The 27,112-nt window shown below is 43.8% G+C and overlaps 1 protein-coding gene across 7 annotated transcripts in view; it reads right to left on the minus strand.

Moving 5' to 3' along the window:
• RAPGEF1 (Rap guanine nucleotide exchange factor 1) overlaps positions 1-27,112 on the minus strand; it is a 188,330-nt gene that overhangs the window by 50,640 nt on the left and 110,578 nt on the right. For 3 of the 7 annotated variants that reach the window (XM_036749200.1, XM_036749199.1, XM_036749197.1), the window contains 6 exons: positions 26,451-26,606; positions 25,724-25,847; positions 23,742-23,925; positions 20,857-21,363; positions 6,182-6,369; positions 3,276-3,434 (listed from right to left, as the gene is read on the minus strand). In XM_036749200.1, coding sequence (XP_036605095.1) covers positions 3,276-3,434; positions 6,182-6,369; positions 20,857-21,363; positions 23,742-23,925; positions 25,724-25,847; positions 26,451-26,606 — 1,318 coding nt within the window. The remainder of the gene's footprint in view (positions 1-3,275; positions 3,435-6,181; positions 6,370-20,856; positions 21,364-23,741; positions 23,926-25,723; positions 25,848-26,450; positions 26,607-27,112) is intronic. The other 4 variants (XM_036749201.1, XM_036749198.1, XM_036749203.1 and 1 more) reach the window with 2 other exon arrangements.

Genomic DNA, 27,112 nt, shown 5'->3' on the forward strand with positions numbered 1-27,112 from the left:
ATGCAAATTAAGATTCCTATTATTAATTAATAGAAGAATTGAGCTATCACTATATCTCTACCAGCAGCTAGCATAATGCAACACAGAGCTGAGCAAATAAATTAATTTAACAATTAGCACTAATTGCTTTCTATCTGGTAGATGTGTATGGGAACAATATTTAGACCCCAAATCGAAATCTCCTTTAAAACTAGTAGGTGCCTACAGCTCAATCTTATAGTAGATTCTACAGATTTGCTTATGTGGGCTTTTTTGGGCAGTAAACTTTTTGTGAAAAAAGGGGCTAGGGTAGGTGGCCAGAGATACTTTCAATGTCTTTAAAGTCCTTTCACCCTTTGCCCTACTTCCCTTGGCTCCCTGTGCTATGACAAGTCTGAGGCCTAACAACACTGGATGGAGTACAGGAGTGATCTGTCCAGGGTTAAAGGGTGTTTCCTGGTAGCATTCCAAACCCCACTAGCTTAGCTGTGTCTCATCTCTTAGATACTAAAGTCAGAAAGATGATTAATGCCAGGGTACCATGCTAGAACAAACCACCTTTCTGCATTTCAGTGTGTCAGCTGTCAAATATTCTAAGCATTTAACACATTACAAGATGCCATTTTGGGCCCCAGCTGTAATCTCCTTTTAATGAAGCACTTTCCTTTGGCCAAGCTCCTGGGATCTTAACAGAGTCTTCTATTAGGCTCCTTTCCATCTCCTCTTGTATTTTTTTACATACACGTTGTCTCCCTTGTTAGAACGGAAGCTCCTTGAGGGCAGCGACTATTACCTTTCTTTGTATCCCCACTGCTTACTACGGGGTAAGCACTTAATAAATGGTTATAGGTTAATTGGAACATTTTCTTTTAAATATGAAATGTTTTGAAACTACATCAGTGCCCCATAGACACTATGATGTGTTTAAATACACCAAGTAATTCTTTCTGTCATCTCCTTCCCATGAAATGTCTTTTATTTCTAAAGAAAAACATTCCACCCACTTGTGATCACAACCTAAATGGCTTCCAAGGGTTACTGCAGAAATTGCCTCAGGACAATCCTGACTTAGTTTCTGTGCTTGGATAAAGAGCATAGTCAATAGCCAGAAGCATGAGAAGGTTATGTGGTAAGGAAGGACTGCTGGGGGACACTTGCCCAGACAAAAGGGGTGGGGAGGGGGACCACACTGGCCTTCTACTGTGTGGGACCTCTAGAACGTGCGGGTTTGCTATCCTGCTAAGGCAGGATCTAAATTCAAGTGTTCTTGACTCCTGATCCAACACTCTGCCTCTTCTCTATGAGCCATTACATACATGACTCCTTGTTTTTAAGGATGATGAGAAGCTTTCTGTGACTCACAACTGAATGTCCATGAGGACAATGATAGTTCTGTTTTGAGCTTTTGCTTTTTCTTCCCTCTGCCTAGTACACTTTGTAGACACACACTAGGTGCTTACTAAGTCCTTGATGAATTAACTGAATTGAATTCCCTAGAGGTCATAGTTATCACAAAGAAAATTAGGCAGCTGTTGAGACTCAGAAGTCAGGGATTTGCTCAAGGACACAAAGCAAGTTAACAGCAAAACCCAGACAAAAAACCTGGGTTCCTGATGACCCTCTTAAGATACTAAATCAGGGGTTCTTAACTTTTTTTGTGTCCTGGAATCCTTTTAGCAGTCTGATGATACCGATAGACCCCTTCTCAAAATAATATTTTTAAATACATACAATAAAATACATGGGATTACAAAGGAAACCGGTTATGTTGAAATAAAGTTATCAAAAGTATTTAAAAAAAAAACAAGTTCACAGACTGGCCCCCCTACCTCCCTCACCTCGGACTAAAGGAAGAAGACAGATTTTACTTGTGCCTTTTAGGTAAGTAGTGGGATAGTTTCAGATTCTCTTGAATGAAAGTAGAACAGCAGCATGCCTTACAGATGTAGTTTTCTCATATATTCCCTTTTTATTCTTATAACAGTCCCGAGAAATGGTCAGGGATTATCTCTAAAAATCAACAACTAGCTACTTAGGTCACAGCGGACAGTACTGGACCAGGCTCCAGGAAAATGTGTTGACATTCTGCCTCTGCTCCTAAAGAGTTCTGCGATCCCTTAACCTCTTTGAGCTTCACCTTCCTTCTGCATTTGTAAGAGGGGGTACATACTCAGCAGGACACCTGCAGTACTACAAATAAGACCAAGTATGTAACAATGCTTTACAAAATTTAAAGTACTATACAAACGTCCATCACTACTTGGAGCTTACTAAATACTTTACGTTCACTTTTAATCTTTTAATCTGCCCAACAACCCTATAAGATCAATAGTGTAGATATCATTCTTCCCATTTTACAGATGAGAACACTTAGAGGGATTGACTGGCCCCAAGTTTACAGGACTAGAGTGCAGGTTATGTGATCGCAGATTAGAGTGGAAGGAACTTCAGACTGCACTTAGTCCAAACTTCATTTTATGGAAGAGGGACTAGAAGCCAAGAGAGGCTAGTGACACACAGGTCATAGGTGGCAAAGGAAGCATTGGATCTAAGGATTCCATCCAGCTCAACTCACACAAGGAACCAGCATTATAACATAGCCAATGAGCAGTCTGCTGGAAAGGGGACTCACTACCTCTAGGACACACTGGACTTGAACCCAAGTGTTCTGAATTCAAATCCAGCACTCATTGGTTTTATTAAACATGCCAATTTCTGTTTCATTGTCATCCTACCAATCCCTTACTCAGGAAAATTTGTTCTCTCTGCTCCTAACTACCTACGTTGTTCCAGCTGGCATCTTTCTATGCTTAAAGATAGAAAAGCTACAGAACTGAGGCAAGGAGGAGTGGGATGGACAGCATCTACAGCGAGACCTTCTACCTGGGGAGTGTTCAAGACCACCTTTGTAAAGCACCCAAGCCAGAATACCCCAAGTACACACCATGGTAGCACTGCAGGTGACAGGCAGACTGGAGAATCAGATGGTCAAGCATCTGCCTGTGAATCTTAAAGCCAGATTCTCCCCATCTGCCCCTTCCAAGATAAACCTTCTAATCCACCCAAGGCCCTGGAGAGACAGCCCATGCTCCCTTCCTGTCTATTTCTAGACTACCTGCTGACAGGTAGAACTGGGATTTTTCTGATCAGGTGTGCTCTTGCTAAGTGGATCCCTGACAGCATGGATCCTCTCGGGAGGCACTGAATGCAGACAGAGTCTCTCTGGAGACCAGGGAGAGGCACCAACACAGAGACACAACATTAAGGAGGTAAAGAAACTGGAAGAACAGACTCACCGAGTGCACAGGGAAGGAGCTGTGCCGGCTGAGAAAGGAGTTAGAGATGGACATACCGAGGCCCTGAGTGGCACTGGTGTCCTCAGGCGTGAAGGGCACTTTAGTTGGCTGGACACAGTAGGAGACAGAGGAGAAGGAAGAGGCAGCATAGGAGGCCTGCTGGACGGAAACAAGAGGGCAAAAAGGGAGGAAGGATAAAAAAAAGCAGAGAACAACAGAGTGTGAATAAAGGAGAAGTGGACAGGCCAAACAAAACTAAATTCAGAGTCCCTTTGGAGATGAAGAGCTAGTTCCTGAGTTAGTTCATTGACTCACAATGCCTGCTGCAGATTAATTACACTGGGTGCCCAACACAGGGTGCAGGAAACATGTTTTCGTAAAATAAAGGAAAGGCACATTGGGACCTGTTGGATGAACATCTTGGAATCTCTTCTCTACTGGGCCGCCTATACCAAAGAGTTCTGCCCCAAGCCCCCATAACAAGGAAAGGATACCTGCCCCTAGTGAATCTTCGGATACCTGTCTGGGAAACCTAGGAGCCTGTGAGAAGTTGTAGTCTGGAGGAGACACCTAAGCAGCAGCCAATGTGCTATCTACAATATCTGCATGTAAGAATTGCCCTTCTGCTTTAGGAGAAAATAAGCATTTCCATTCTAAATAAGATCTCACAGAGTGGCAGGGTTTCTACAGTCTTCTGGTCAAACTCATGGCTAATGGTTCCCTGGGGCCATTATGGCTGTAAGGCCTCTGTATGTATGCCCTTCCACTCCCACTTCTTAAATATTTTTTTGAAATGGCTTTATATCTGTCATCTCATCATTATTACAGTAACTGTCTGGCAATGGAGATGGGCAGGTATTATTTCTGTTTTGCAGATGGGGAATTGCATGCCCAGAGAAGGGAATTTGCTTATCCGAAGTTACTCAGGCAGTAAGGGGCAGAGCCAGAACAAGATTCCAGGTCATTTGATGTTCACTCAAGTAGTTCTCTACCCTAGATGAGACTACCACAGAGAATAAAACCAAACAAACTAAAGCATCCCTGTTCAGCCTGATGGTGGACTCTAGCTGCAGGATGGGACACACATTTTCAGAGCTGGCCAATGTGTCACTTCATTATACTAATTTGTTACATGGGAAGGTTTTATTGGGGAAGAGGCAGTCACTGGGAAGTGGCAATGATATTTTAAACAACATTCGTAAGACAATTTTAGAAATGGCTATTTCTTTTTACTAAACTGAAGGCCTCAATTCAGCCAGGGTCATCAAAACACCAATGCAGACAAGGACTTAATGGAGACGAAGCTAGGGAAAATGCTCCACCAATCAGAAATGGGCTTTTGGCCAGTGACGACAACAGCCCTGCTCTTGACACTAAAGAGCAGGCACAAAAATGGAACTGATGCCCCAGTTGGCCTCTGCTTCTAGGAAAAGTCAGGGAGTCTCTTATAATGGAGAAAAAAGAAAAGGAAAATCGCCCAACATGCTGGGACTTTCTACTTTTTCTTGTTAAGGAGGTACCAGAGCAGGTGGATGAGAAGCAGAACATCACATTTCAGGCTGGAAGGGTCTGGAATTCCCTTCTGGGAGCATGGTTTTGTTTTTTTGCTAGAGAAGGGAAGATGGCTGAAGGATAAAAAGGGTCCTTCTAAAAAGGGTCCATGTGAGCAATCTACAGGAGCACAGAAGGGCTTCTGGGAGGATGCCCCTGAGTAGGGTTAGTCTTTGATGCTGACTTTTTTTTTTTAAAGTTCATTAAAAGTGAAGAACATCTTTCGAACAGGAGGGTTTTGAAGTAGTGAGTTGTCATGGATAGAAACACAGACATGGAGTAAGGAATGCTTGGGTTTAATCCTGCCTCAGATGCCAAACTTTGGTGGGATGCTGATTAAGTCACTTCATGGCTCTGTGCCTCGGTTTCTTCATTGGTAAAATGAGACGGTTGGACGAGATGGCTTGTAAAGTCCCTTCTGGTTTTAAATCTAGGGTCCTACGATTAATTAAAAGGAGAAACAAACATAGGACATCTAAAATACAGGATGGCTCTGTCTAAAGTAGAGGCTCTTAATCTAGGGTCTATGAACTTGTCTTTAAAAAAATATGACAATTGTATTTCAATATAATTGGTTTTCTTTTTAATTCTATGTATTTTATGCATTAAGAAAATTATTTTGAGAAGGAGTTCATAGGTCTTACCAGAATGCCAAAATGCTCCAGGGTGCAAAAACAGGCCAAAAACTCATGGACGAAAGTCATGCTCTTCCCTCAATGTTGGATTTTTACTGGGCCATCTTATGGCCAGGGCTAGAGAGATGGTGCTCTCTCTGACTCTCTCCCTTTCCAAGTGTAGAAATCTATAGCACCTGATAGTTTAGAAAGCCCTTTACATCCATGTGATCCTTATATCTCTGCACTGTAAGTAGGGAGGAGGAGGGATTAGGCCCCACTAAGTAGAGACACTAGCCCTGGGTTGTACACAAACCATTCCCTATGCCCTGATTAAGTTTTTCCTTCCTGGAAGTGTTAGTTTCTGAACCAGAAGAGAGGAGGAAGAGGGAGAGTGAGCATCAGCAGAGAAAGGCAATGTCCTTTGGGCACACACCCACACAAACTCCATCACAGCAGGACAGCTGGGAGACTAGAAGCCTCTTAGTGAAGCTAAAGAACAAACCAAACACATCAGCTAGATATGAAAGGTCCGAGTAACATGGGGGCATTTCTAGAGACTTGAATGGGAAGAGAACATAGCTGACCTAGTAAGTGGTATGCAAGGACTGTCCTAGCTCATGGAGACCTAGTAGGTTCAGACCTGAAATTCTTGCCTGAGAATGAGGACAGTCATTTGCCTCAAGGAACTCCCGAGGCTGTCAGGGTGGGACTGGGCAGGGCCCAGGGGGTGCCACTTACCAGCTGCCTCTGCTTGGGGGGCAGGGCAGGGGGCGGGGCCAGCTCCTGGGTGAAGGAGTCATTAAAACCGTAGACCTCCATGAGGAGTTTGTTTTTCTGCTGGTAGATGTGCTCATTCTGGGGCGTCTGGTAGAACATGGAAGGCTGGGGCTCTGAGTAGTCCTCGAGGAGCTGCATGTAGGCCAGCACTGAAAGACAAAGTTTGTTTTGTTTTTGGAGCCTGGGGTTCTCTACCTCGCCCAGGCTGGAAGCACACACGAGGTCTCCTTCAGGGCCGACCCCAGTGTTGACAACCATGCCAGCTCTGATTTGCTCCATTTTCCCAGCCTGGGCCTGTTCCTCCCTCCTCGGGGCTTCTGGGGATTCACTGTACTGTGCCAGACTTAGCACGTACATCCAATTCAGCTGGCTTTAGCCTTAGCTTCTGCAGCAGGAAGGACCACGGCACTGGCCTCCACCCTAGGCACTCTCACTGCTGATGACTGGGGGGTGCTGAGTGTTAAGGCTAAAGGGCTTAAGTGCCATCCTAATATCACTCTCAAATGAAAAGGTGTTACTCAGAAATTGCTGAGGGGACACATCATGCTAAGGGTTCTAACAAATCTCTGAATAAATCTGAATATTTATCATGCCCCCAGTGGGTAAAATGAAATATCATTCTTTTAAAACAAATTTGTTTCAATTAACAAAATTCTATTTTCTCTGTTTTTCCCTCCTGAGAAAAGACAAACAAGGAAAAAAAAAACCTTTTCAACAAATACACTTAGTCAGACAAAACAAAATTCCACACTGGTCATGTCCAAAAAATATGTCTTATTCTGAGTCTATCGCCTTCCTTTCAGGATGCAGGTGACATGCTTCATTATCAGTCCTCTGGAATCATGGGTGATCATTATGATGATTGGTGTTCTTAAGCATAAATATCATTCTTAGCCTGAGGCTAGATATGGATTTAGAGGACCTGGGTTCAAATCTTGACTTTGTTACTTAATACCTATGTGGTCTTGGGCAAGTCTCCTTCCCCACTTTGGGCCTCAGTTTCCTCATCTGCAAAATAAAGCGATTGGACTAGACCCCAAATATCCTTCCCCTCTCTAAATTTATGATCTAAGCTCTCCTCAGCCTGAAACAGGAACATGCCTCGTAAAGTGCTTAGTGGGTAACAGAAAGAACATTGAATTTGGAGTCGGAGCATCTTGGTCGGAGTCTCTGTTTCGACACTCATTAGCTGTGCGACTTTGGGCAGGTCACTTCAACTCTCTTTGCCCAATTTCACCAGATGATGAGAAGCTCCTGGAGGGCAGGGTCTGTCTTTTGCCTCCTTTTGTACTCCCTTTTGTACTTATTAGCACAGTGCCTGGCACATAGTAGGTGCTTAACAAATGTTTATTGATTATCTACAAAATCAGGAAAATAAGATACATTCCACCCGTCTGAAAGAGTTAATGTAAGGTTGAAACGTGATAGCCTATAGAGAATATATTAGAAAGCACTTCAGAAATATTAGCTATTATCATAAAGAAAAACGGTAAAAACAGTACTCCATGGTCTTCTAACACTTGTTTACAAAGTGTTTTCCTCGCAGTAATCTAGAGTGGTGGGTGAGCACCAAGATTACTATTCCCATTTTATGAGAATCACTGGCAGACTGCCAACCCAAGCCTTCGGACTCCAAGGCCCTGCTCTGGACAGCTGGTGGATAGGGTAGATGCTGGGGCTGGCTTCCAGTTCTGCCTCTGACCCACACTAACTGTGTCAATGCGGTTTAGAGTCGGTAGAGCTGGCTCAGGTGGGAAAGAATTCACTTAGACCTTCTCTGTAGCCACTGGGAGTTCTATTGACCCAAAAACAGTACGGGTCTCCTAGCAAGAAAGCTAAGTAAGACTCTGGTATTTGGGGGAGTTATGCTTAATAGAGGTTTCAGAATGATGATGTAGTTTTATGGGGGTTAAAGATTAAAGACAGGACAGGATGACATAGGATGAGGGAGACAGGGAATTCTTTATGATTTAAGGATTTAAGCACAGGGCAGGAGGACACAGGTTAAAAATTAAAGTACGGGGGGACATAGGATAAGGGAGACAAGCAATTCTTTTGGTACACGTTCAAGACAAGGCGGGAAAGGACTTTAGGGTACCTTCAGGTTTACAGAATAAACTAGGGGCTTCACAAAGTCAACCCTTAATATTAGGGATAAAATAGGAATACAAGGGAATTCTTAGGGTACTGTTTGTATCCACATCAGTGTGACTCTGCGCAAGTCACTTAACCTTTCTCAGCCTGGGTGTTAAATGGGGAAAATAATACCTACAGCAGTTATCTCCAAGGGTCAATGTGAGGCTAAGGTACGGCATGAGCTCTGCAAACCTTGAAGGGCTATATATAAATGGCTCTCACTGTGTGTCACTTGTATTGCCTCTAGGATCAAACAAAAAGCCTCTGTTTGGCATTCAAAGCCCTTCAACAAGCCCTGGGCCCAACCTGCCCTTCCAGCTTTATTATAAGTGACTCTCCCACGGTTCCTCACACTCCAAATTCCACTCCTTGTCCCCAGGCCTGGAATGTTCTCCCTCTTCCCTCGGATTCTTAGAATCACTTGTTCTCTTCAGAGCTCAGCTCAAATGCCTTTCTGGATCTTCCCATCTGCCAATGCCTTCTTCCTCAAAAGAACCTTGTCTGTATTTTGAGAGGCTGCCTGGCATAGTGGATAGGAAGCTGGCCTCAGAGCCAGGAAGACCAGGGCTCAGGGCAAACCACCTCTCAGTCTGGCAGCTCTCTTGAGACCCTAAAGCAGACAGAAGCTGCTGACCTACACTGGTGGAGGGAGTTTCTCCATCGAGGAGCTTCTTATACTGATGAAATCACAGCTCTGGTCCTTATCCTGATCCTGTATATTCTGTACATTATTTATTAAATATCTATGTGCTGTCTCTTCTATAGAATGTAAGCCCCTTGAGGGCAAGGACTCTGTACCCCCCAGCCCTTAGCACTGTGTCAGACGCTTTAATCAATACTGGCTGACCAACGAAGATGGATTATCAATTTCATATCTGGAAGGACAGGGGCACCTTAAAAAGGGAAGAGGCTGGAAAAGTAAACTGTCTGAATGCACCTTTGGTCCCTTTCCCTAAAATCCCTTCAGAAGGCCTTTTGCTTGTATTAAGCTGCGAATTCTGAATATCACCAACTACAAAAGCCACGAGGCCATAGTTTCATTGTGTACTTGTCTGAAGCAAGAGCATCAGCTTGCCAGGAAAGGCGGCCAGGTCTTTATTTGTTCTGCAAAGTGTGATATACACCTAAGGAGATGTTTCAAAGCCCAGTGGATTTTGCCTGGGGAGGTGAGAAATCAGAACAAAGAGCTCAGCTGTTGTCTGTCGGGGTGATCTCATCCTGGGGACACTTCCCAATATGACAGCAGGTGCAGAAGCCCTAAGCCCTCACATGAGGGCATCTGCCTGCGCTTCATTAGGCTTTACAAGTTCAACTGCTAAAGTCACCTCGGTCTCCTCTGTAGACCCAAATCCATTTCGGCAGACTCTGGAGGGTTTCTCTAAGAAGCCTGGATCTCAAGACTAGCAAATAAACAGGCTTTTGCCAGAGGCAGGTTTTGGCATGTGGTTGTGGCCAGGCTCTTACTATAACAAAGGAAGGGATCCCAGCTACCAAGTGGCAGGAACCAGAGTTCTACCTCACCTATGGCCAGAGAAGGCCTGCAGACAGTTTCTTTGGTTTGCTTGTATATCCCAGTACACTTCACTGAAGAAGCATTTAATCAGTACTTGCAGATTGAGAACCTGGACTGCCCAGCCCTTCTTTGATTGAGACTTGGCTTTTTAAAATTACTTAATTACTTAACTCATAATTATGTAATTACTCTGGCTACTTGGGCTTAAGGTATTTGCAAGTCTTTGGATGAGAAGGCAAAGTAGAAGGAGGGTTAAAGTCTAGTACTATAATGTAAATGATCCAAATTGAAGCAAAAAAAAAAAAACATAATACAACTAGGAATGAGAATGCTACAAGCTGCTGGCCTCTATCTAGGCTGGTTAAGATCCACATACAGGTGACATGCTTGGACCCTCACAATAGCTGGCTGAAGGAGGCAGGACAGGCGCTATCATAATGGGAAGTAGTTCAGTACAGTGGATTTGGATAAATAGATGGATGACCTTGGAATCTGAGGTCCTGGGTTCCAATCATAGCTCTACTACTTACTACACCCTTGCCAGCACTCATAGACAGAGGCATTTAACTGTTCTGGGCCTCAATTTCATTTTTTCGCAAAAGGAGGGCATTGGACTAGATGGCATCTAAGGTTCCTTCCAGCTCTTTATCTACAATCCTAAGAAGCTCAAGAATTGTTAGGCAATAGAAATTAAATTCTAGTACGGGCATTTCAAGTGGTGAAATGCATGGGAAAGAAATTAGATTTTTTTAAAAAACCAAGGTAGTTTAATCTTTGGTCACTTCACTGCTGAGCAACTGTCAGATGACAAAAATTATTACAATGTTAATGTACTTTCAGGTTTCCAAAGTACTTTTAACACAACAAACTGGTGATGAAGGCAGCATGAGCATCATGTAATTATACCCACTTTACAGGAGAGGGGACTGAGACTGAGGCTCAAATAAGCTAAATGACTTAACCAGGTTCACACATATCTAGGAACTGTCAGAACCAAGATTTGGAGGCCTCTAAGACCAGGCCCCTTCCTACGACACCACTACCTCTCAGACGGAGCTAAAATTCAGAAGCGAACCAAAAAGGTTTTCTCTCCAGGGAACTACTTCAAGAACTATTTTTTATGTCTGAAAACAGGACAAGTGCATTTGTATTTTCGGGCTGGCATAAAGGCAGGTTGGCTCAATCAGAAACCTAAACGGAGCTTAGAGAAATGAGCAAGGGGCAGCAACTTTGAGTTGGTTAGTTAGGAAGAGCAGGAGCTTCTCTTTTTCTTTCTTAGCCCCCCTGAGGCTCCAGGTGCCCACAGAACATTTTCTGGCTGATTTCAAAGCCTCCTTTCAAACATAAATAGACAATTTTTAGCAGCTGGAGGGCACAGAGCTCTACAATAAAGGGCAGCGGTGTAAGAGCAGAGGATGGCGGTCTCCGTTACATGAACTCAGCCTCTTGGGTCCTGCCAACACAAAAGCACAACTCCAGGGCCAGTTTCAATCTGAGGAAGCTTTAAGGCTAATTCCAAAGAAACTGCTTTGTTTCCACCCTCACCCCAAATGTGGCTTCTGGATATATAATGTTTCAGGAAGACAGAACCTATAAAGACTATCTTAAAGTACCAGCAATTACCCTCCTTTGGACAAAGATGTAGGAGGGGTATACTGGAAAGGATGCTGGACTGGGAGTCAGGAAGCCAGGAGTTCAAATTTGACTTCCGACGCTTACCAGCTATGTGACTCTGGTGAAGTCACTTCATCTCTTTACTCAGTTTCCTCAGCTGTGAAATCCGGGATTTAAAGGGAGTGGTTTGTACTCAATGAGCTCTAAATGATCCCATGATTAGAGCACTGAACTTGGAGCCAGAAAGATCTGGGTGTGAACTTTACCTCAGTCATTTATCAGCTTGCTATGGGACAGTGGACAAGTTCTTTAATCTGAGCTCTGGTTTCCTCCAAAATACTGGGGAATTAATAGCACATCAAATGAGATAATGTATGCCAGGTGTTTTGTATACCTTAAGTCATTCTGTGTCATACTTCATCATCATCATCATCATTGTCATCACCATCACCACCACCACCACCACCATCATCATCTCCTCCTCCTCCTCCTTTATTTATTAAATATCATCATCATCATCATCACCATTTCACCAAACAAGATGATTTTCCACTATGAAAGAGGACTCCTCGGTAGGAGAAGCCCATCACCTCCCAAGTACTTAGGAATAGCAATAATACTTCACAATCTTTTAGAAACCCAGCAGACTTGACACGTGTGAAAGGGGCCCTCCCAAAAAGGCTCAAGAGCACCCCTGGCAGGCATCACTTAGATGACTCGACAGAAGGGAGCAGCAGTGGGCAATTGAAGCTGAGGGGGGAGTTTAGGTTGGCAGACTGTAATTATGAAAGCTGGAGCCTATCCAGGACACCGGCGCTCCAACGCCTGCCTAGGGAGGAAGTGCCGGGTTCTCTGATGAGCTATGGTTTCTTGATTTCTATAGCTTATCCAAAAGATAACAAGGCTTAGGTGTAAATAGTGCTGGATTCTCTCCCCCTTTCTCTCCTCCCCCCCCAAAGTGCTGTTGAAATGTAAGGAATGGTTTTCATCACTTTTTTAATCCTCAAGACAACCCTGTGAAGTAGGTAGGGGAGAACTATTATCTCTGTCATAAACACGAGGGAAAACGGAGGACAGAAATTAAGTGGCATGGCTAAGAACCAGCGTTAGAATTTTGGTGTCCTAGTTCAGTGCTCAGTCCTGCCATGCTGTGGGGCAGCTTCAGATAGAGCCCCCCTTACCATGGTACCCCATGGGAGAGTAACTCCATTCTCATCTCAGGGGGCAATGTGACCTAGTGAGGCGAATGCCCACTTAATTCAAACTAAGTGGATTTTAAAATGATGAGGAACACAATACTAATGATAATCATAATAATAACTAGCTTTTTTTTATTTTTAGACTTCTGGTCTCATCCTTGTAGATAAGAAAATATTTCCCCTTAGTTTCAGAGAGGAAACTCCCTCTACTGAGATGGATGGGAAAGAATAACTTATGAGTTTCAGAGTTGTTTGGATGCTTTTAGAAGCTAAGTGACTTGCCCAGGGTCACCTCGCCAATGTGTGCCAGGGATGAGACTTGAGCCCAGTTTATCCTAATTCCAAAACTGCCTCTGTCTCTACATCACACTGCTTCTCATACCTGACAAGTATGCATGGCTTTAAGGTTCACAGACTCTTTTACCAATTTCTTTTCCTCTATTTTTGGACACAGATCAGTACAGAAGATTTAACTTGCTCCATTTTTCCAACTTGGGTTGGTTCTCCCATTCTCAGGCAGCGTAGTGGTCCTCTGCCCCTAGCGGCATGCTTTTGCCCAAATGTAGCTCAGAACTCCTGATTCCAAGTGATCCACCAGCGTCAGCCTTCTCAGCAGCAGGTGTACGCTACAGGTATACACAACTATGTCCACCCCACAGACCACTTTACATAGGCTATCTCACTTGAGCCTCATGCTCACCCTGTGAGGTATATATTATATATAGGTACCAGGTGCTAGGTGGAGCAGTGGGTAGAGCTGTTGCTCATCCTTTGTTCCTGAAGAGGACCAATGACATCAGGAAGGTGATGTCTTGACTTGCACCGTAGTGAATTTAAGTGAGGCCTATCTGTGCAAAGTCATTAGCCCTGGCCTGGTGTCAGGAAGATTCATCTTCTTGAGTTAAAAAATCCAGCTAGCTGTGTGACCTTAGGCAGGTCACTTACTCTTGGTTGCCTCAGTTTCCTCATCTGTAGGGTCACAAAGAGCCGGACAGGACTGAACACCAAACAAAACCAACTATTATCCTTATTTTAGAGATGAGAAAACTGGATGTCCAGAGAGGTTAAGAAATTTGTCCAGAGTCACACTGCTGATAAGGGTCAGAAGAAGGGTCTGGTCCCAGGTCTTTCTAACACTAAACCCAGAACCTTATCTGCTACAACATGCTGGTTCAGTGTAAGGAGGGTATAAAAAAGGCCAAAACATGTTATATTGCCCAACCGGTGCGAACGCTTAGTGATGGCAATAGGGGATGACACATCCAGTCAATGTTTATAGGAGAGGTAAAAACAAAATGTATCGTGTGCCTCACTTAAAAGAAAACATTTTCATCCTTTTATTAAGATTCCTATAGTAACTGGTTCTTGTTGTGGAATTGGTCCTAGTTCAGTTGTTTTCAGCTGTATCCAACTCTTCACGACCTCATTTGGGGTTTTCTTGGCAGAGATACTGGAGTGGTTCACCATTTCCTTCTCCTGCTCATTTTACAGATGAGGAACTGAGGCAAACAGGGTTAAATGACTTGCCCAGGGTCATACAGCTAGTAAATATCTGAGGCTAGATTTGAACTCAGGAAGATGAGTCTTCCTGAGCCCAAGTCTGTGCTCTAGCTACTGTGCCACCTACCTGCCCCCAAACTGTCCTTGACATAAAGAATAAAAACTCTACTTCTACCATAAAGAAGAAAAAAGTATGCTTATCTCCTTTTTGCTTCTGTTCTTCACAAAGGGGTATCTCTCCCTTTTCCAAGAAGGCAAATGCCCAACAACATGAGTTCTAACAAGCCAAGAATAAAACCATGTGCCTGCATCTATAGTAAACACACCATGTGTCTGTTCCAACCATGCTGTAATGCATTCTCTGTCTACATTTTTATGTTTAGAAGAATGCTAGAAAAGGAAAGGAACGGGAGCCTGGAATTCAGCACGGCAGACTGAGACAAGTTAAAAGGGGGCACACTGAGTCTTTAAATGCTCCCATTTGTTATAGGAGATTGAGAAAATGGAAACATTCCTGGGATTGCTCTTTGCAGACCCCTCCCCCTAGTGCTGTGGTTTTTAATGAGGCATCAATTCAAAAAGCAGATGGGAAATTACATCACTGGCCTACAACAGCCAGAGTACCCTAGCACTGGTTTCTTAGATGAAGGGAGAAGGGAGAAGCCCTGGTTTCTTACATGAAGGGGCTTGCTGCATAGAGATGATGACAGGGATGGGCAAGACCTCTCAAGCTGAATTTGGAAGGCAATATCTTTGTTCTTAGGCTCATAAGATTTGGAACTGAGGTCCACTGACTCTCAATCCAGAGCACTTTCAATTTGATCTCTATTGCCCTTACTCCCTTGAACATTTTAAATGTGTAGTAGCTCCTACCATAGGTCTCAGAGGCAGTGTGAGAAGGAGCCAGGAGGAAGAGAAGGAAAAATGCTAAAACTTTTAATCCCAAAACTGGCCATAGAGGGAAGCCAGAGAAAGTGGGGGGTTTGCAAAGGTAGTCTACTTCCAGAAATCATTCACTTGCAGCAAGGGAGTTCTCTTCCACTGGAGCTAAAATAGCAAGGAGGGTGATCATGATACCCTTTGTGGGAAGGGTAGGTCATAAGTGGGAAGTTGAGAAGGGAAGCATGGAAGTGTTTCTTGTGTGAATGGGACAGTGCTGACTACCAGCAGAATTCAGGACAAGGGTGTCAACTTGTTTTTCTAGGGGGTGGGCTGCTGCTGGCCGAACCAGCCAACAAGCCATGGCTGAGATGGGCTTCAGAAACTCCATTAAGCAGAGCTGGTGGATCCAGGAGGAAGATAAGAGAATAGGAAGGCTGAGGGGGCCTTCCGCTGGAAGGAAATTCCATGGCAGATAAGAGAAATGAAACAGACAGATGGGGGGCTGTTGACATCTTTCTCAGCACTACCCACGGTCAGGCAGCACAATATGTGATTCAAAAGTATCACCCACTGATATGTGTGATTGGGGATGAGTGTCCTCAATCAGTCCTGCCAAGCAACCTCATATCTCAAGCTGGATTACTGCACTTGTTTTTGTAAATGTTTGCAAACTAAATGGTAGTGCTGGCAAACAGGTATTGCTCCAAGACTGATGCTGTTTCCAGCCTCTCCCTTCTCTAATCCTACACATCTGCCAAACTGATGTTCCTAAAATACAGATCTCATTTCTCTCTCTCTCTCTCCCTCCCTCTCGCTCACTCTCTCTCTCTCTCTCTCTCTCTCTCTTTCTCTCTCTCTCTCTCTCTCTCCCTCCCTCCCTCAAAAATTTTCAATTACTTCCTATTTCTTCTCACATAAAATATGGCTCTCAGTTACCTTTCTGGTCTTATCTCATATTACTACTAACCCCCTTCACACACTCTGTCCTAGTCAAACTGGTGTGCTACTCACAGTTCTCTATATTTAAGATTCCAATTCCAGATTCCACGGCTCTGAAAAATGGTCCTCCATGCATACAAGGTCCTCTCTCCTCAAGTCTGCCTTGGAGAATTCCAGGCTTCCTCTGAAGCACAGTTCAAGATCACTTCCTAAATTATGCCTTTCCCAATTGCTATGGTTAGTAGCATTTCTCCCTTTAGAAATTACTTTGTATATTCTTTGCAATCATAATATGAGCTTTATTCATATAGAGCTTTAATGTTTGCAAAATACTTTAGAGACATCATCTCATTTGACTCTTACTCACAACAGAGCTGAGCCTCGGGCTATTATCATCCCCAGTTTACAGTGAGAAAACTAAGGCTCAGAGAGGTTCAGTGACTTGTCCCAGGGTAGAAAAGAAAGCACATGTCTAAGGCAGGATTTGGACCCATATGTTCCTGACTCATCGACTATGCAATGCTGCCTCTTAAGTAACTACTTTGTGTTGGCTTCTGTATAGGTTGTATCCTGTTAGAATGTCAGCTCCCTGAGGGCAGGGCCTATTTCGTTTTTGCTTGGTATCATCAACACCTAGCACAGGACCTGCACCACACAGCTAGGGAACTGGACTGAGCTACATGGAGTAGAGAATGACACTGCAGGATTCTAGCTTAAGACCGTGACAGGCAAAATCCACTTTTTGGAAGTGGGGACCAGACATGGAATTTCAATAATACAGGACACTCCCGGAGGGGCAGCAATTCTCACTACCAACGTAGATCAGCACATTATCTGTACCTTAGAGCTTCAAGGAGTTATTGCGTGGGGTCCTGCAATGTTATAAAGTTTGCCCAAGATCACATATGTGGCCACCATGTGAAAGAAGCGGCGGCATTTGAACCCAGGACTTCTTCCTGAGTCTAACGCTGGCCCATTATCCATCCATTATGTCATGCTGTGTCGCTATAACTCAAATAGCTTTCTGTTTCACACTGATGGTGCTGGGTCAATCTTCAGAGTAGAACACAGACAAGGCAATGTGATCTCCTTTCTCTATTTCTGTAACCAAACCAACAGGCCAAGCTTTCACACTAGAGGGGTCAACTGATCACCATTTTGGGATTGACTGGCTTTCCTGAGAGAATGTAAACTCCTTGAAGGTAGGGACTATTTTGTCTGTATCCTCAGACCCTAGCACAGTGATTGGCACACAGTAGGCACTTAATAAATGCTTGCCGATTGATATGGATTGATATTTAGAGGGCACTGTGACAGTCCAGGGGAAGACAGCTGAGAATGCTATTTTAGAAAAAGAGTGCAGTGGTTTATTCATATTACCCATATTAATGAAAGAACTGGCCAACTGCCTGGGCTTCCTTACTTCCATGACAGAATGGGGCCACTCACTTGCTCATAGACTAAGCTTCAGGCCATAGATATATTATATAAGGAAAACAACTCTCATGTAAAATTGGTTCTTCTACTTCCAGACCACAATGCCTATTGCAAAGGACATAAGTATTAATGGAGAAGCCACATAGTGTGTTGGAAAGAGTAATGAATTTGAAATCAGAAGATATGAGGTTAAAATTTCAGATTTTCCACTTATCTGTGTAACATTGGACAAATTCCTTCCTTCCTCCTGGTCTCAGTTTACTCATTTGTAAAGTAAAAGGCTAGACTAATCAATCTGTAAAGTCACTTTTGTCTCTAAGTCCCACGGTCCCATGAGCTAACCTGCAAAGGGGGAGGCAGAAGGGTAGGTTGAAATGACTTCTGACAGTCCACTATGTGTACATGTTATCTCCACTGACAGAATATACATTCATTGAAGTCAAGGAGATCTTGGCCTTGCTCCATTTACTTGGGCAGGTCTCTTTTCCTCTGGAGCTATTAGCTTCCTCGTGTGCATGACAGGTGGATGGACAAGGGAGTTTCTAAGGTCCTTTCTAACCTGAATAATCTAGGAAACACTTATTCCTGCTTTGTGACCTAAGATGAACATTTGAGGATGTCTTGGTTTCATGATGAAGACTTTCAAAATCACCTCTGGAGGCCTAGTTAAACAATACTGTATATAAGCAATGACCTCCTGAGGGGGAAGGATTATGTCTTTTATCCTCCATGTTCTACCAATCTTGGCCTACGGAACTCCATCAAGCGACACACATACTGTGAGTTCTACACGATTATTTGTGTATACTGATAATGACCATTTCAGACACCAGAAACAGTCAGAAGCATTCTGACTCTAACTTATAGGATAATGGCTTTGGGGCAATGTGGAATGGTCATGTCCCATCATGGCCCGCTCCACGTGGATGCCCAGTTGGCTCACTCAAGAGATTTAGCAGACTACCCTGATGGAACTTAGGTTATGGGTTCAATCCTTTAAAGCTTAGCTCAAAGGCCAACGCCTATATGATGCCTTTCCCAAATCTGATCAAGCAAATTCTCTTGTGTTTTTGTGTATGCACATGGCCTCACAGATGCAGAGTTGGAAGGAGCCAGGAGGTTACCTAGTCCACTATGTGTACATGTTATCTCCACTGACAGAATATACATTCATTGAAGGTTTCAATTCTATCTTTGTATCTTCAGCACCTAGTACAGATCAATTGATTGATCTGTGTCTAAGACAATTCACTCCACTCTGTTCTACAGCTACAGCCTCCATAGTGGCACCCCACCCACTGCATCAACAGCTGCTTCTGGCTGGGTTTTTGGTGTATGTGGAAATCAGGTAGATGGATGAGAACGAATCTGTGACTTATATTGGAAAGACCATTCAAAGTGCACATCTTATTACAAGTAGTTCAAACAGCACCATCTCAAAGGTGATATGGTCTGGTGTAAAGAGCACTGGGAGGCAAGAGAGCTGGGTTCTCATTTTGTCTATATGTGATGCTGAAAAAAATCGTTTAACTTAGGAAATGATTGGTAAGGACCCTTCCAACCCCAAATTCAAGGATTTGTTTAAAATTTTAAAAACTGCAAATCATTCCGGATACAGCCATGGTCCATGATGTTGGATCTGCCTTAGGTCCTTTGGTCACACCTTAGTTATACAGTTCTGAGAAACTGAGGATTTATGGGAGGCAGAGTAGAAAAGGCCCTGGTTTTGCAATTGGGACCCAGGTTTGAATCCCAGTTCTGCTACTTATTACCTGTGTCACCCCAAATAAACCACTTCCCCTCTATGGGCCTCAGTTTCCTTATTTGTAAAACAGGGTGGGAGTGGACTAAGATGGCCTCTGAAGGCCCTTTCTTCTCTCTATCTACGACTCTATGATTCTAGGCAGATAGAACTAAAAGAAGAGTTAGGTACGGAAGGTGGAGTCAGGAAGACCCCGTCTGAATTCTGGCTCAGGTGCTGGCGAGCTGTGTGGCCCTGGGGAAGTCACTTAACTCCTCCCAGTCTCAACAGCCACGATGCTCCCCAAGGGCCCTTCTGGGCCTAAGCCCCATGAGCCCACCTTGGGTCCCATTCTCAAAGGAGCAGGAGACTTGCTCAGGAGGGCAGGTGCTTGGTGGAAGGCACTTCTATGTTTTCTTTTAAGATATGATTAACCAAGAAAATGCTCCTGAGCTTGTTGGATGTTTCTGTAACTTGAACTATAATCTTCATTCCTTTGTTAAGAAGTCAATTATGCATTTTTCACACACACACAAAACCAGCTCTCCCACCATGCTTTGTTATGTCAGGTTTGGAATAAACAGAGAAAAACTGGCCCACGAATCTTTGTAATTAAAGACACCCTCCCCCCACCCCCCGCACTGGCTTCCTTTAAGTTTCAGTTAAAATCTCATCTTCTACAGGAACTCTTTCCCAACCCCTCTTAATTCTAGTGCTTTCCTGCTTTTCATTTTTTTCCTATTTATGCTGTATACAGTTTGTTTGTATATATTTGTTTGCTTATTTGTCTTCCTCCAGTAGCTTGTGAATTCCTCGAGGGTCAGGACTGTCTTTTGCTTCTTTTTTCTATCCTTAATCCTTAGTGAAGTGTCTGGCACATAAAAGGTGCTTAATAAATGTTCAAATGTTTACACACACACACACACACACACACACACACACACACACACACACTTCCGGACTTAAGTATTTCTTTACTAGCCACTCCCTCCCAGGGAGGCCCCATTTGGAACAGAATAAATAAAATGAGTATTCTTTTCTAATAGCCAATCATAAATTAGTATGATAAAAGCTCACAATTAAATGGTGCTTCATAGATGACAAAGAGCTTTCTTTGTTAAAAACTCCATGAAACAAGTAGTCTTATTTCCATTTGATAGACTGTAAGAAAGTTCAGTGACTCGCCCATGATTATAAGGGGCATAGCTAGGACTCAAAGCCAGATCTCCTACCTCACAGACTCAGAGCTGGAAGGGACTTAGCAATCATTTCATCTAATCCCCTCATTTGACAGATGAAAAAACTAAAGCCTTGGGCTCTTATGTGCCTTTCCGAGGGTCACCCATTTGGTGAGAACTGAAGTCTAGCTTCAAATCCAGGTCTTCAGGCTTGGGGTCTTCTGTGTCTTTTGTAGCAGAAAACATGCTGCTCTTCCAAAAATTTTCCTTCAATGGTGTTGAGTTTCCCTCAACACAGATTAATGCCCATGGAGCAATAAAGGCCCTCTAGGCAAAGGCATAGGAAGTACCTTAGTCCCCCTGTAGAACTCACTGGTCACCCTCATGCATCAAGCAGGAAAGAGAAAGAATTTGGGGAGGGAAGAAAGAAAATAGTGATGAGAACACTTTACATTTATGAGTTTACTTTCACAAACATTCTCTCATCAAAAACTTACTGTGTTTGTTCTTCTTCTCAGGCAGAGGAGGTGGTTTCTCGGGGTCACCCGTTGACTCAGGAGCAGCAAAATCAGACACAAACTCAACAGGTGCTGAAGAGCCCCCTTGCTGGAAGGGGAGGACAGCAGCAAATGGCGTGAAAGATATTGGCTGGAGAGAGGTTGGGTTCTGGAGATCATCCTCTGTGATGTTATCATATTGGGAAGGATGCCTCTCATAGGAGACTCTACTGCCGGAGCTGTCCGTGGTCTGAGAGGCTGCACTCCTCCGTTTCTTCTCAGGCAGGGCAGGAGGCATGTCCATAGGATGCACCGTGGCTAGGGGGTTGCCAAGCTCTGGCTGTGGGGAGTTGCCTGGTGGCAGCTGGAAAGGACGTCCATGGAAAGGAGAGCCAGATTCACCAACAGATTCTGGCAATGGGCTAAGGTTACATGCTACTTGCTGAGGTATCTGGTCAGCGGTGGAGAGGTCTTGCTGTAGAAATTCATAATCAGGGTCATAGTGATCTATGTGTAGTGACAGGAAAAACAAACGCATCTGTTATCCAGGAGGCAAATCAGAATCTTTCTCCTCCCCCCCCCCCCCCCCCGCCAATTCCTCTTACTACTCTCGCCACCCTCCCCACTTTTTACGATCATCTGAGATGTCAAGAGAAAAAGCAATCCCTGCTCCTATCCATATAGCAGCTTTGTGTAGTCCCTTTAAAAAATTTTTTTGGGGGTATGACTTGCCAAGAAAAAAATAGAAAAAAATAAAATCTCCCATTTATATACTCTCTTTACATTATAGGATTACAGATCCATGGAAGGGACCTTAGAGGTCATTTAATCCAGAGACAGGTAATTAGGAAAAGTTTAACAAAATAAATAAAAATACAACAAAACACAGATAATGTTAATTTGTGGTTTTCTAAGTCAACATGTGGCCTGCAGGGATCTCTTTTTATTTGAATTTGACACCACGATCTAGTCTAATTCTCTTAATTTTACAGATGAGGAAACTGAGGTTCAGAGTACAGGAACACTTTATGGAGGCTGATATGACTAAGCCCTGAACTTCGGAGATGAGAAACACTACAACCTAGGGATCTATGCCGCAACTTTAAAAGGCCCCTTTATCAAACGTGTTTTAATTAGACATCTGTAAAAGAAGCACCTCCAATTTCAGAAAAAGAAAATCTTTCTGCTGCTATTTTCAGCTACCCCCATGTTACAGAATCAGTCAGCACTACAGGCATGAAAACCAGTACTGTGTATGGATAAGTGCCAAAGGGGCAACTACACCATGGAGCACGGGCTCCTCTAATGTGCCTGGTTTAACTGCTCTGTAACACATGACCCTCTGATCCAGTGCTGTCTCATCCATTTCAAACGCAAAGAGCATCTGAAATAATTCTCCAACTTTTTTGCAGCTCCCACTAAAATAGGTCAGCAGTCTTCAGTGCTGCCTGAAGCCCCACAGTATTCTATTGCTTCCTTAGAAGAGCAGGTTTTTAAAGAAATGGGTTGGGTTTGGAACTGGGTTATAGTTTGAGCAGCAAAACACATGATGTACTTATTATTAGGATGGCCAACAACAAGTAATTGATAAAGCCTGACTATTAGGAAGATCCTGCAGGCATACTCACAGACCTCACAGCAGAATAACTGAGTGCAGAGAGGGAAGAGTCAAAGTACAGCTCATGCCCATCCTGCTTCCCGTGTTCCCCAAACAGCCCACGCCTTCCTGTTCTGCACTTTTATTCATGCTATTCCTTGCACCCGGAGTAACCTGCCCTCCCCCAATCCCATTCACATCTCTGAAGATCCTACTCATCCCTCAAGGCCAAGGTCAAATATCATCCACTTTAGGAACCACTTCTTTCTAAAGGGACTGCTCTTCTCCTCTGATCTCGCAGCAAAGCTGCGCTTGGAATACGATGTACTCGGCACATTCGAAGTGGAAGTAGATTTATCTGTACATCTCTTATCTCCTGTACTACATCACAAACTCCTTAGGAACATGAGGCACGGTTTGTTTCTTGCACAGTGCAATGAGGTGCTTCATACATTCTTGTTGATTAGTTGTGGTTTGGATGAAAAATAAACACGATCATGGTGTTGTTCATGGTGGTTGTGCTACGTGTAGTCATAGTCTGTTGTTAGCAAAATTGGCAATGTTTGTTGAATGAAAGAAGTACAGAGATACACAGGGTGATCCTAAAGTCTTAGAATAATTTTAAGTTTTAAGAACTAGTAAATGTTTAGATAAGTAAACATAGGAATAACAATTATATAAATATATAAATGACAAATAAACAAACGTTAAATAACTATTAAAGCCTAAAACTGCTCTGAGACTTTGGGGACACCCTGAGTAGTGTCAACCTAATTTCTGCTTCTATAAAATCCTGCTCAGGAGAGTGAAACTGAGGCGACAAGGCATGACGGATAGAATGCTGGACTTCGAGTCAGAAAGACCCAAATCTGAATCCTGCTTCATATACACACTATCTATGTGACCCTGGGTAAATCACTTAAGCCCTTTTGGCCTCAGTTTCTCATCTATAAAACACGGAGAATGGACCTAACGGGCTCTAAGGTCCATTCTAACACTATGTCTAATAATCCTATGGAATTTCTTAGCTGTACATGAAGGGTGAAACAACAAAATCTAAGGGGGCAGAATTCTCAGGTCCATGATCCAAAGTGGGAGGAAAGAGGCCCAAATGAATAGGGCTGCTAATTTTCAGCAGTCTTATTATATAAGTGGGTTATACTACAGGTGTAGAAACCAATAATGACTGGAAAGTCGCCAAAGCGGAAACAACACATTCAGAGGTTTCTGGCTTTAGTAACTGTACAACAGACTTGTTAGAGCCAGCTTAACACAAGCTTGGACTCACCTAGTGTTTCACAGCTTGTATTCCTGGAGCACTGTCCGCTGTCCCGGTCCAAGGAGGACAGCTGCTCATCGGACTTGCTCAGCTTACCAATGCTGCTGCACGGGGAGAGGCGAGGGGATTCCCCACCGTAGGAGTGGCTGCCTCCAGACAGCCTCCTCTGTGCATAGCAGTCCACATCAAAGTCCTTGTGTGAAAAAGGACGACAAATTCAAATCACTCTTGAGAAATAGCACTGTTGACAAGGAAGGGGAAAGGTAGGGGAACTCACAGAGAGGAAGAGGAAAGTTACTAAGAGCAGCCTAGTTGGGATATCCCCTCTCTCCTTCCCCCCCTTACAAATAGAAATGACGATAGGTTACAGGAGGAAGGTTTTCAGAATTGTATGACAACGAACTCTCTTGATGCTACATTGTGCCATGGTGGGGATTCTGAGTTCCTGAAGGCTACGCCAAAAAAACACATTTTGTCTTTGTATCACCACTGCCTGGAATGCAGCAGATGCTGCAAAAATGCTTGCTGGGTGACTGGCAGGTCCCACTCCCCCCTGCCCCCCAAAGTGAAAGGCCTTCTAATATGGGTACAGTGACAGACTATGGGCCTGTGGTTGGAGGACTAAGCTAGCTAAGTGTGGAGGGGTTCATTACTAGCTTGACTGATGGGTGAGGAATTTTCTAGACACAGGGATGCTCAAAGACCCTGGTAAGCTTGAGAGAGGAAGGAATGCTCACACCGAGAAAAATCAGCGCCCATAAACATTTAAGTGGCTATAATATCTACCACTTATATGGTGCTTTAAAATTAACAAAGGGCTTTCAACATACTTCTCCCACTCCCAGGGGAGAATAAGGGATAAGAATCATCCCTACTTCAGAAATAAGGGACCATAAGCTCAGAAACAAAGTCATTCTTCCAAGGGAATGAAAAGCAGGTAGAACCTGGGTCTGAACCCAGGTCCCTGGCCTTCAAGTCTGCGGCTCTTTCCACCACACTGAGCTCCTCCAATTCATTATACAGAGCCTTGCCCAAGGGAAGGGGAAGGTCCGGTAACCTCTGGGGCTCCCTTCCATAGAATTCCATGGAAATGCCATGACATTTATAATTCTAGACCAGGTGTTTTGTGTCACAGACCACCCCTTTAGCAGTCTGGTGAGGCCTATGAACCCTTTCTTAGAATAATGTTTTTAAATGTATATGATGAAATCCATAGGAATGCAAAGGAAACCAATCATATTGAAACAAAGATATAAAAGTATTTAAAAATTCATTTGTTGCTGTTGTTCAGTTGTTTCAGATGTGTCTGACTCTTCGATACCCCATTTGGTGTTTTCTTGGCAAAAAGACTGGAGTGGTTTGCCATTTCCTTCCCAGTTATTTTACAGATGAAGAAACTGAGGCAAACAGGGTTAAGTGATTTGCCCAGGGTCATACAGCTAGTGTCTGAGGCTGGATTTTGAACTCAGGAAGAGGAGTCTTCCTGACTCTAGGCTTGGCACTCTATTCACTGTGCCATGTAACTGTCTCTAGACCCCATGAAATCTATTCATGAGCCCCAGGTTAAGAATCCCTATTCCAAAGTCAATTTTACAAAAATCTTTTTAGAAGAAAGTGGAGAGGCAGAAACATGCCTTGTGAAAACAGTATGTCTAGAGGCACTGGGTTTAAATCTTGGCTCTGTCACTTACTGCCTGTGTGACCTTGGCCAATTACTTAATCTCTCTGTTCCTTGTTTTTATTTTTTTATCTATGTAATGACGGGGGTTGGAGGGTGTGTGGGAAGAGAGTTGGACTAGATGATCTTGTAGGTACCTTCCACTTCCAAATTTAGGGTCCTACGAAGTTTCTATAGTTAAGGTCTTTTTAGATGCCTACAGGCCACTTCCAAGATCAGAAAATAACTACCAGAGTACTGCTTTCAGCTTGCAGATGACCAAAGGCCAAAAGATAATCCCATCTCCTGCTCTTCATGGCTGTGACACTATTACCTGTCTATTGATTCCAACAGGTAAACTTGAGCCACTGGTGGCCCGGCTCATGGGTGCTACCACAGCCACTCTGGTAGGAGATGGTGCTGACTGTCGCTTTTTGGGTGGTAACGCTGGTGGAGGACTGTAAGACAAAAGATGATAATGCCTCTTAAGAGAACTCAGCAAGAAGAAAGAGGTCTACTTTCCCAATCTAGTCAAAGATATTCACAAGAATATTCTCTTTCTCTGACATAAGCTAGTTGGCCCCAAAAACTCTTTCCCCACTAATGTGTCCAGATGCAACAGAGGCAGGCTTGAAAACTTTCCCAGTGACAGCAGAACCCAATAATAGAGGCCCTGCCAAAGTCTGGATAAATCAGCCACATTGTGAAGTCAAAACTTCACAACCCAGTCTTCACACGTAACTGTGACTCTCGCTTCTGCCAGATGAAGCCCTATAAATAACAAGAAACCCCAAATCAGCGGACTCTCCTTCACTCAGAATCAAGTGCCTCAGCTTTCACTTGGCTGAGATGAAGAGGTAGAGAAAATGTCTGATGAATATTTCATTTCAAAGTCACGAGGCCCAACTTTTAAGTAGCAAGGAACTCAACCAAAATCTAAATTCTTCACTAAGTCGCATTACCAGCACTACTCAGGCTTTCCAGCCATTGATACACTGATGGTGGCAGGTGGAGGCTGGAGAAGAACTTGGAAAACAGGAGGCTGATGAGGGTCATGTTACCTATTATCCACCACTCGGATACCAGGGAGGGGGGGCTTGGGAGGAGCAACTTCTTCATCCGTGGAGTCGGGAAGTAGCAGCTCTGTTGACTGGGACATGCCCGTTGTCTTGTTGAGAATCTCCATTTCTCGGTCAGTCAATGGGAGCTCAGGTTGGCTGTGGAATTTGAAGGAGAGATAGGGATTATTGAGGATCCAGGTGGACGGAGCCCCTGGTATAGAGTGATTTCAGAGTGTCACAGGGAAAAGCACTGTGGACCTACTGCATGAGGACCTAAGTTCCAAAGCCTGGCTCTACCATGTGCTACATGTGTGAGGCATTCAACCTGAATGGGCCTCAGTTTTCTCGTCCATAAAATGAGGCTGTTTCACTAGATAACCTGAGGTCACCCTTCAACTATGAATCTATGCCTCTATGAATGCATATGTACAGGAATATGCACTAAGAAGAAAAGAAAGAAAAACATCTGGAGAATGGCAAACTATCAGTCTTTTTAGAGAAAGGCAACACAGTATAGTAAGAAGGATGTGGGTCTAAGAGTGAGGAGAGAAGGTGGAATTCCAGCCCTGTTACCCCTCCCTCAAGGGGTCTGTAAAATTAGAGAACAATACCTGGTTTTTCAGCTTCTATGAGTTCTAAAGAGTTATGAGTAGAAGTTGCCA

Source organism: Trichosurus vulpecula, chromosome 3 (genome assembly GCF_011100635.1).
Source record: "Trichosurus vulpecula isolate mTriVul1 chromosome 3, mTriVul1.pri, whole genome shotgun sequence".
Lineage (NCBI taxonomy): Eukaryota > Metazoa > Chordata > Mammalia > Diprotodontia > Phalangeridae > Trichosurus > Trichosurus vulpecula.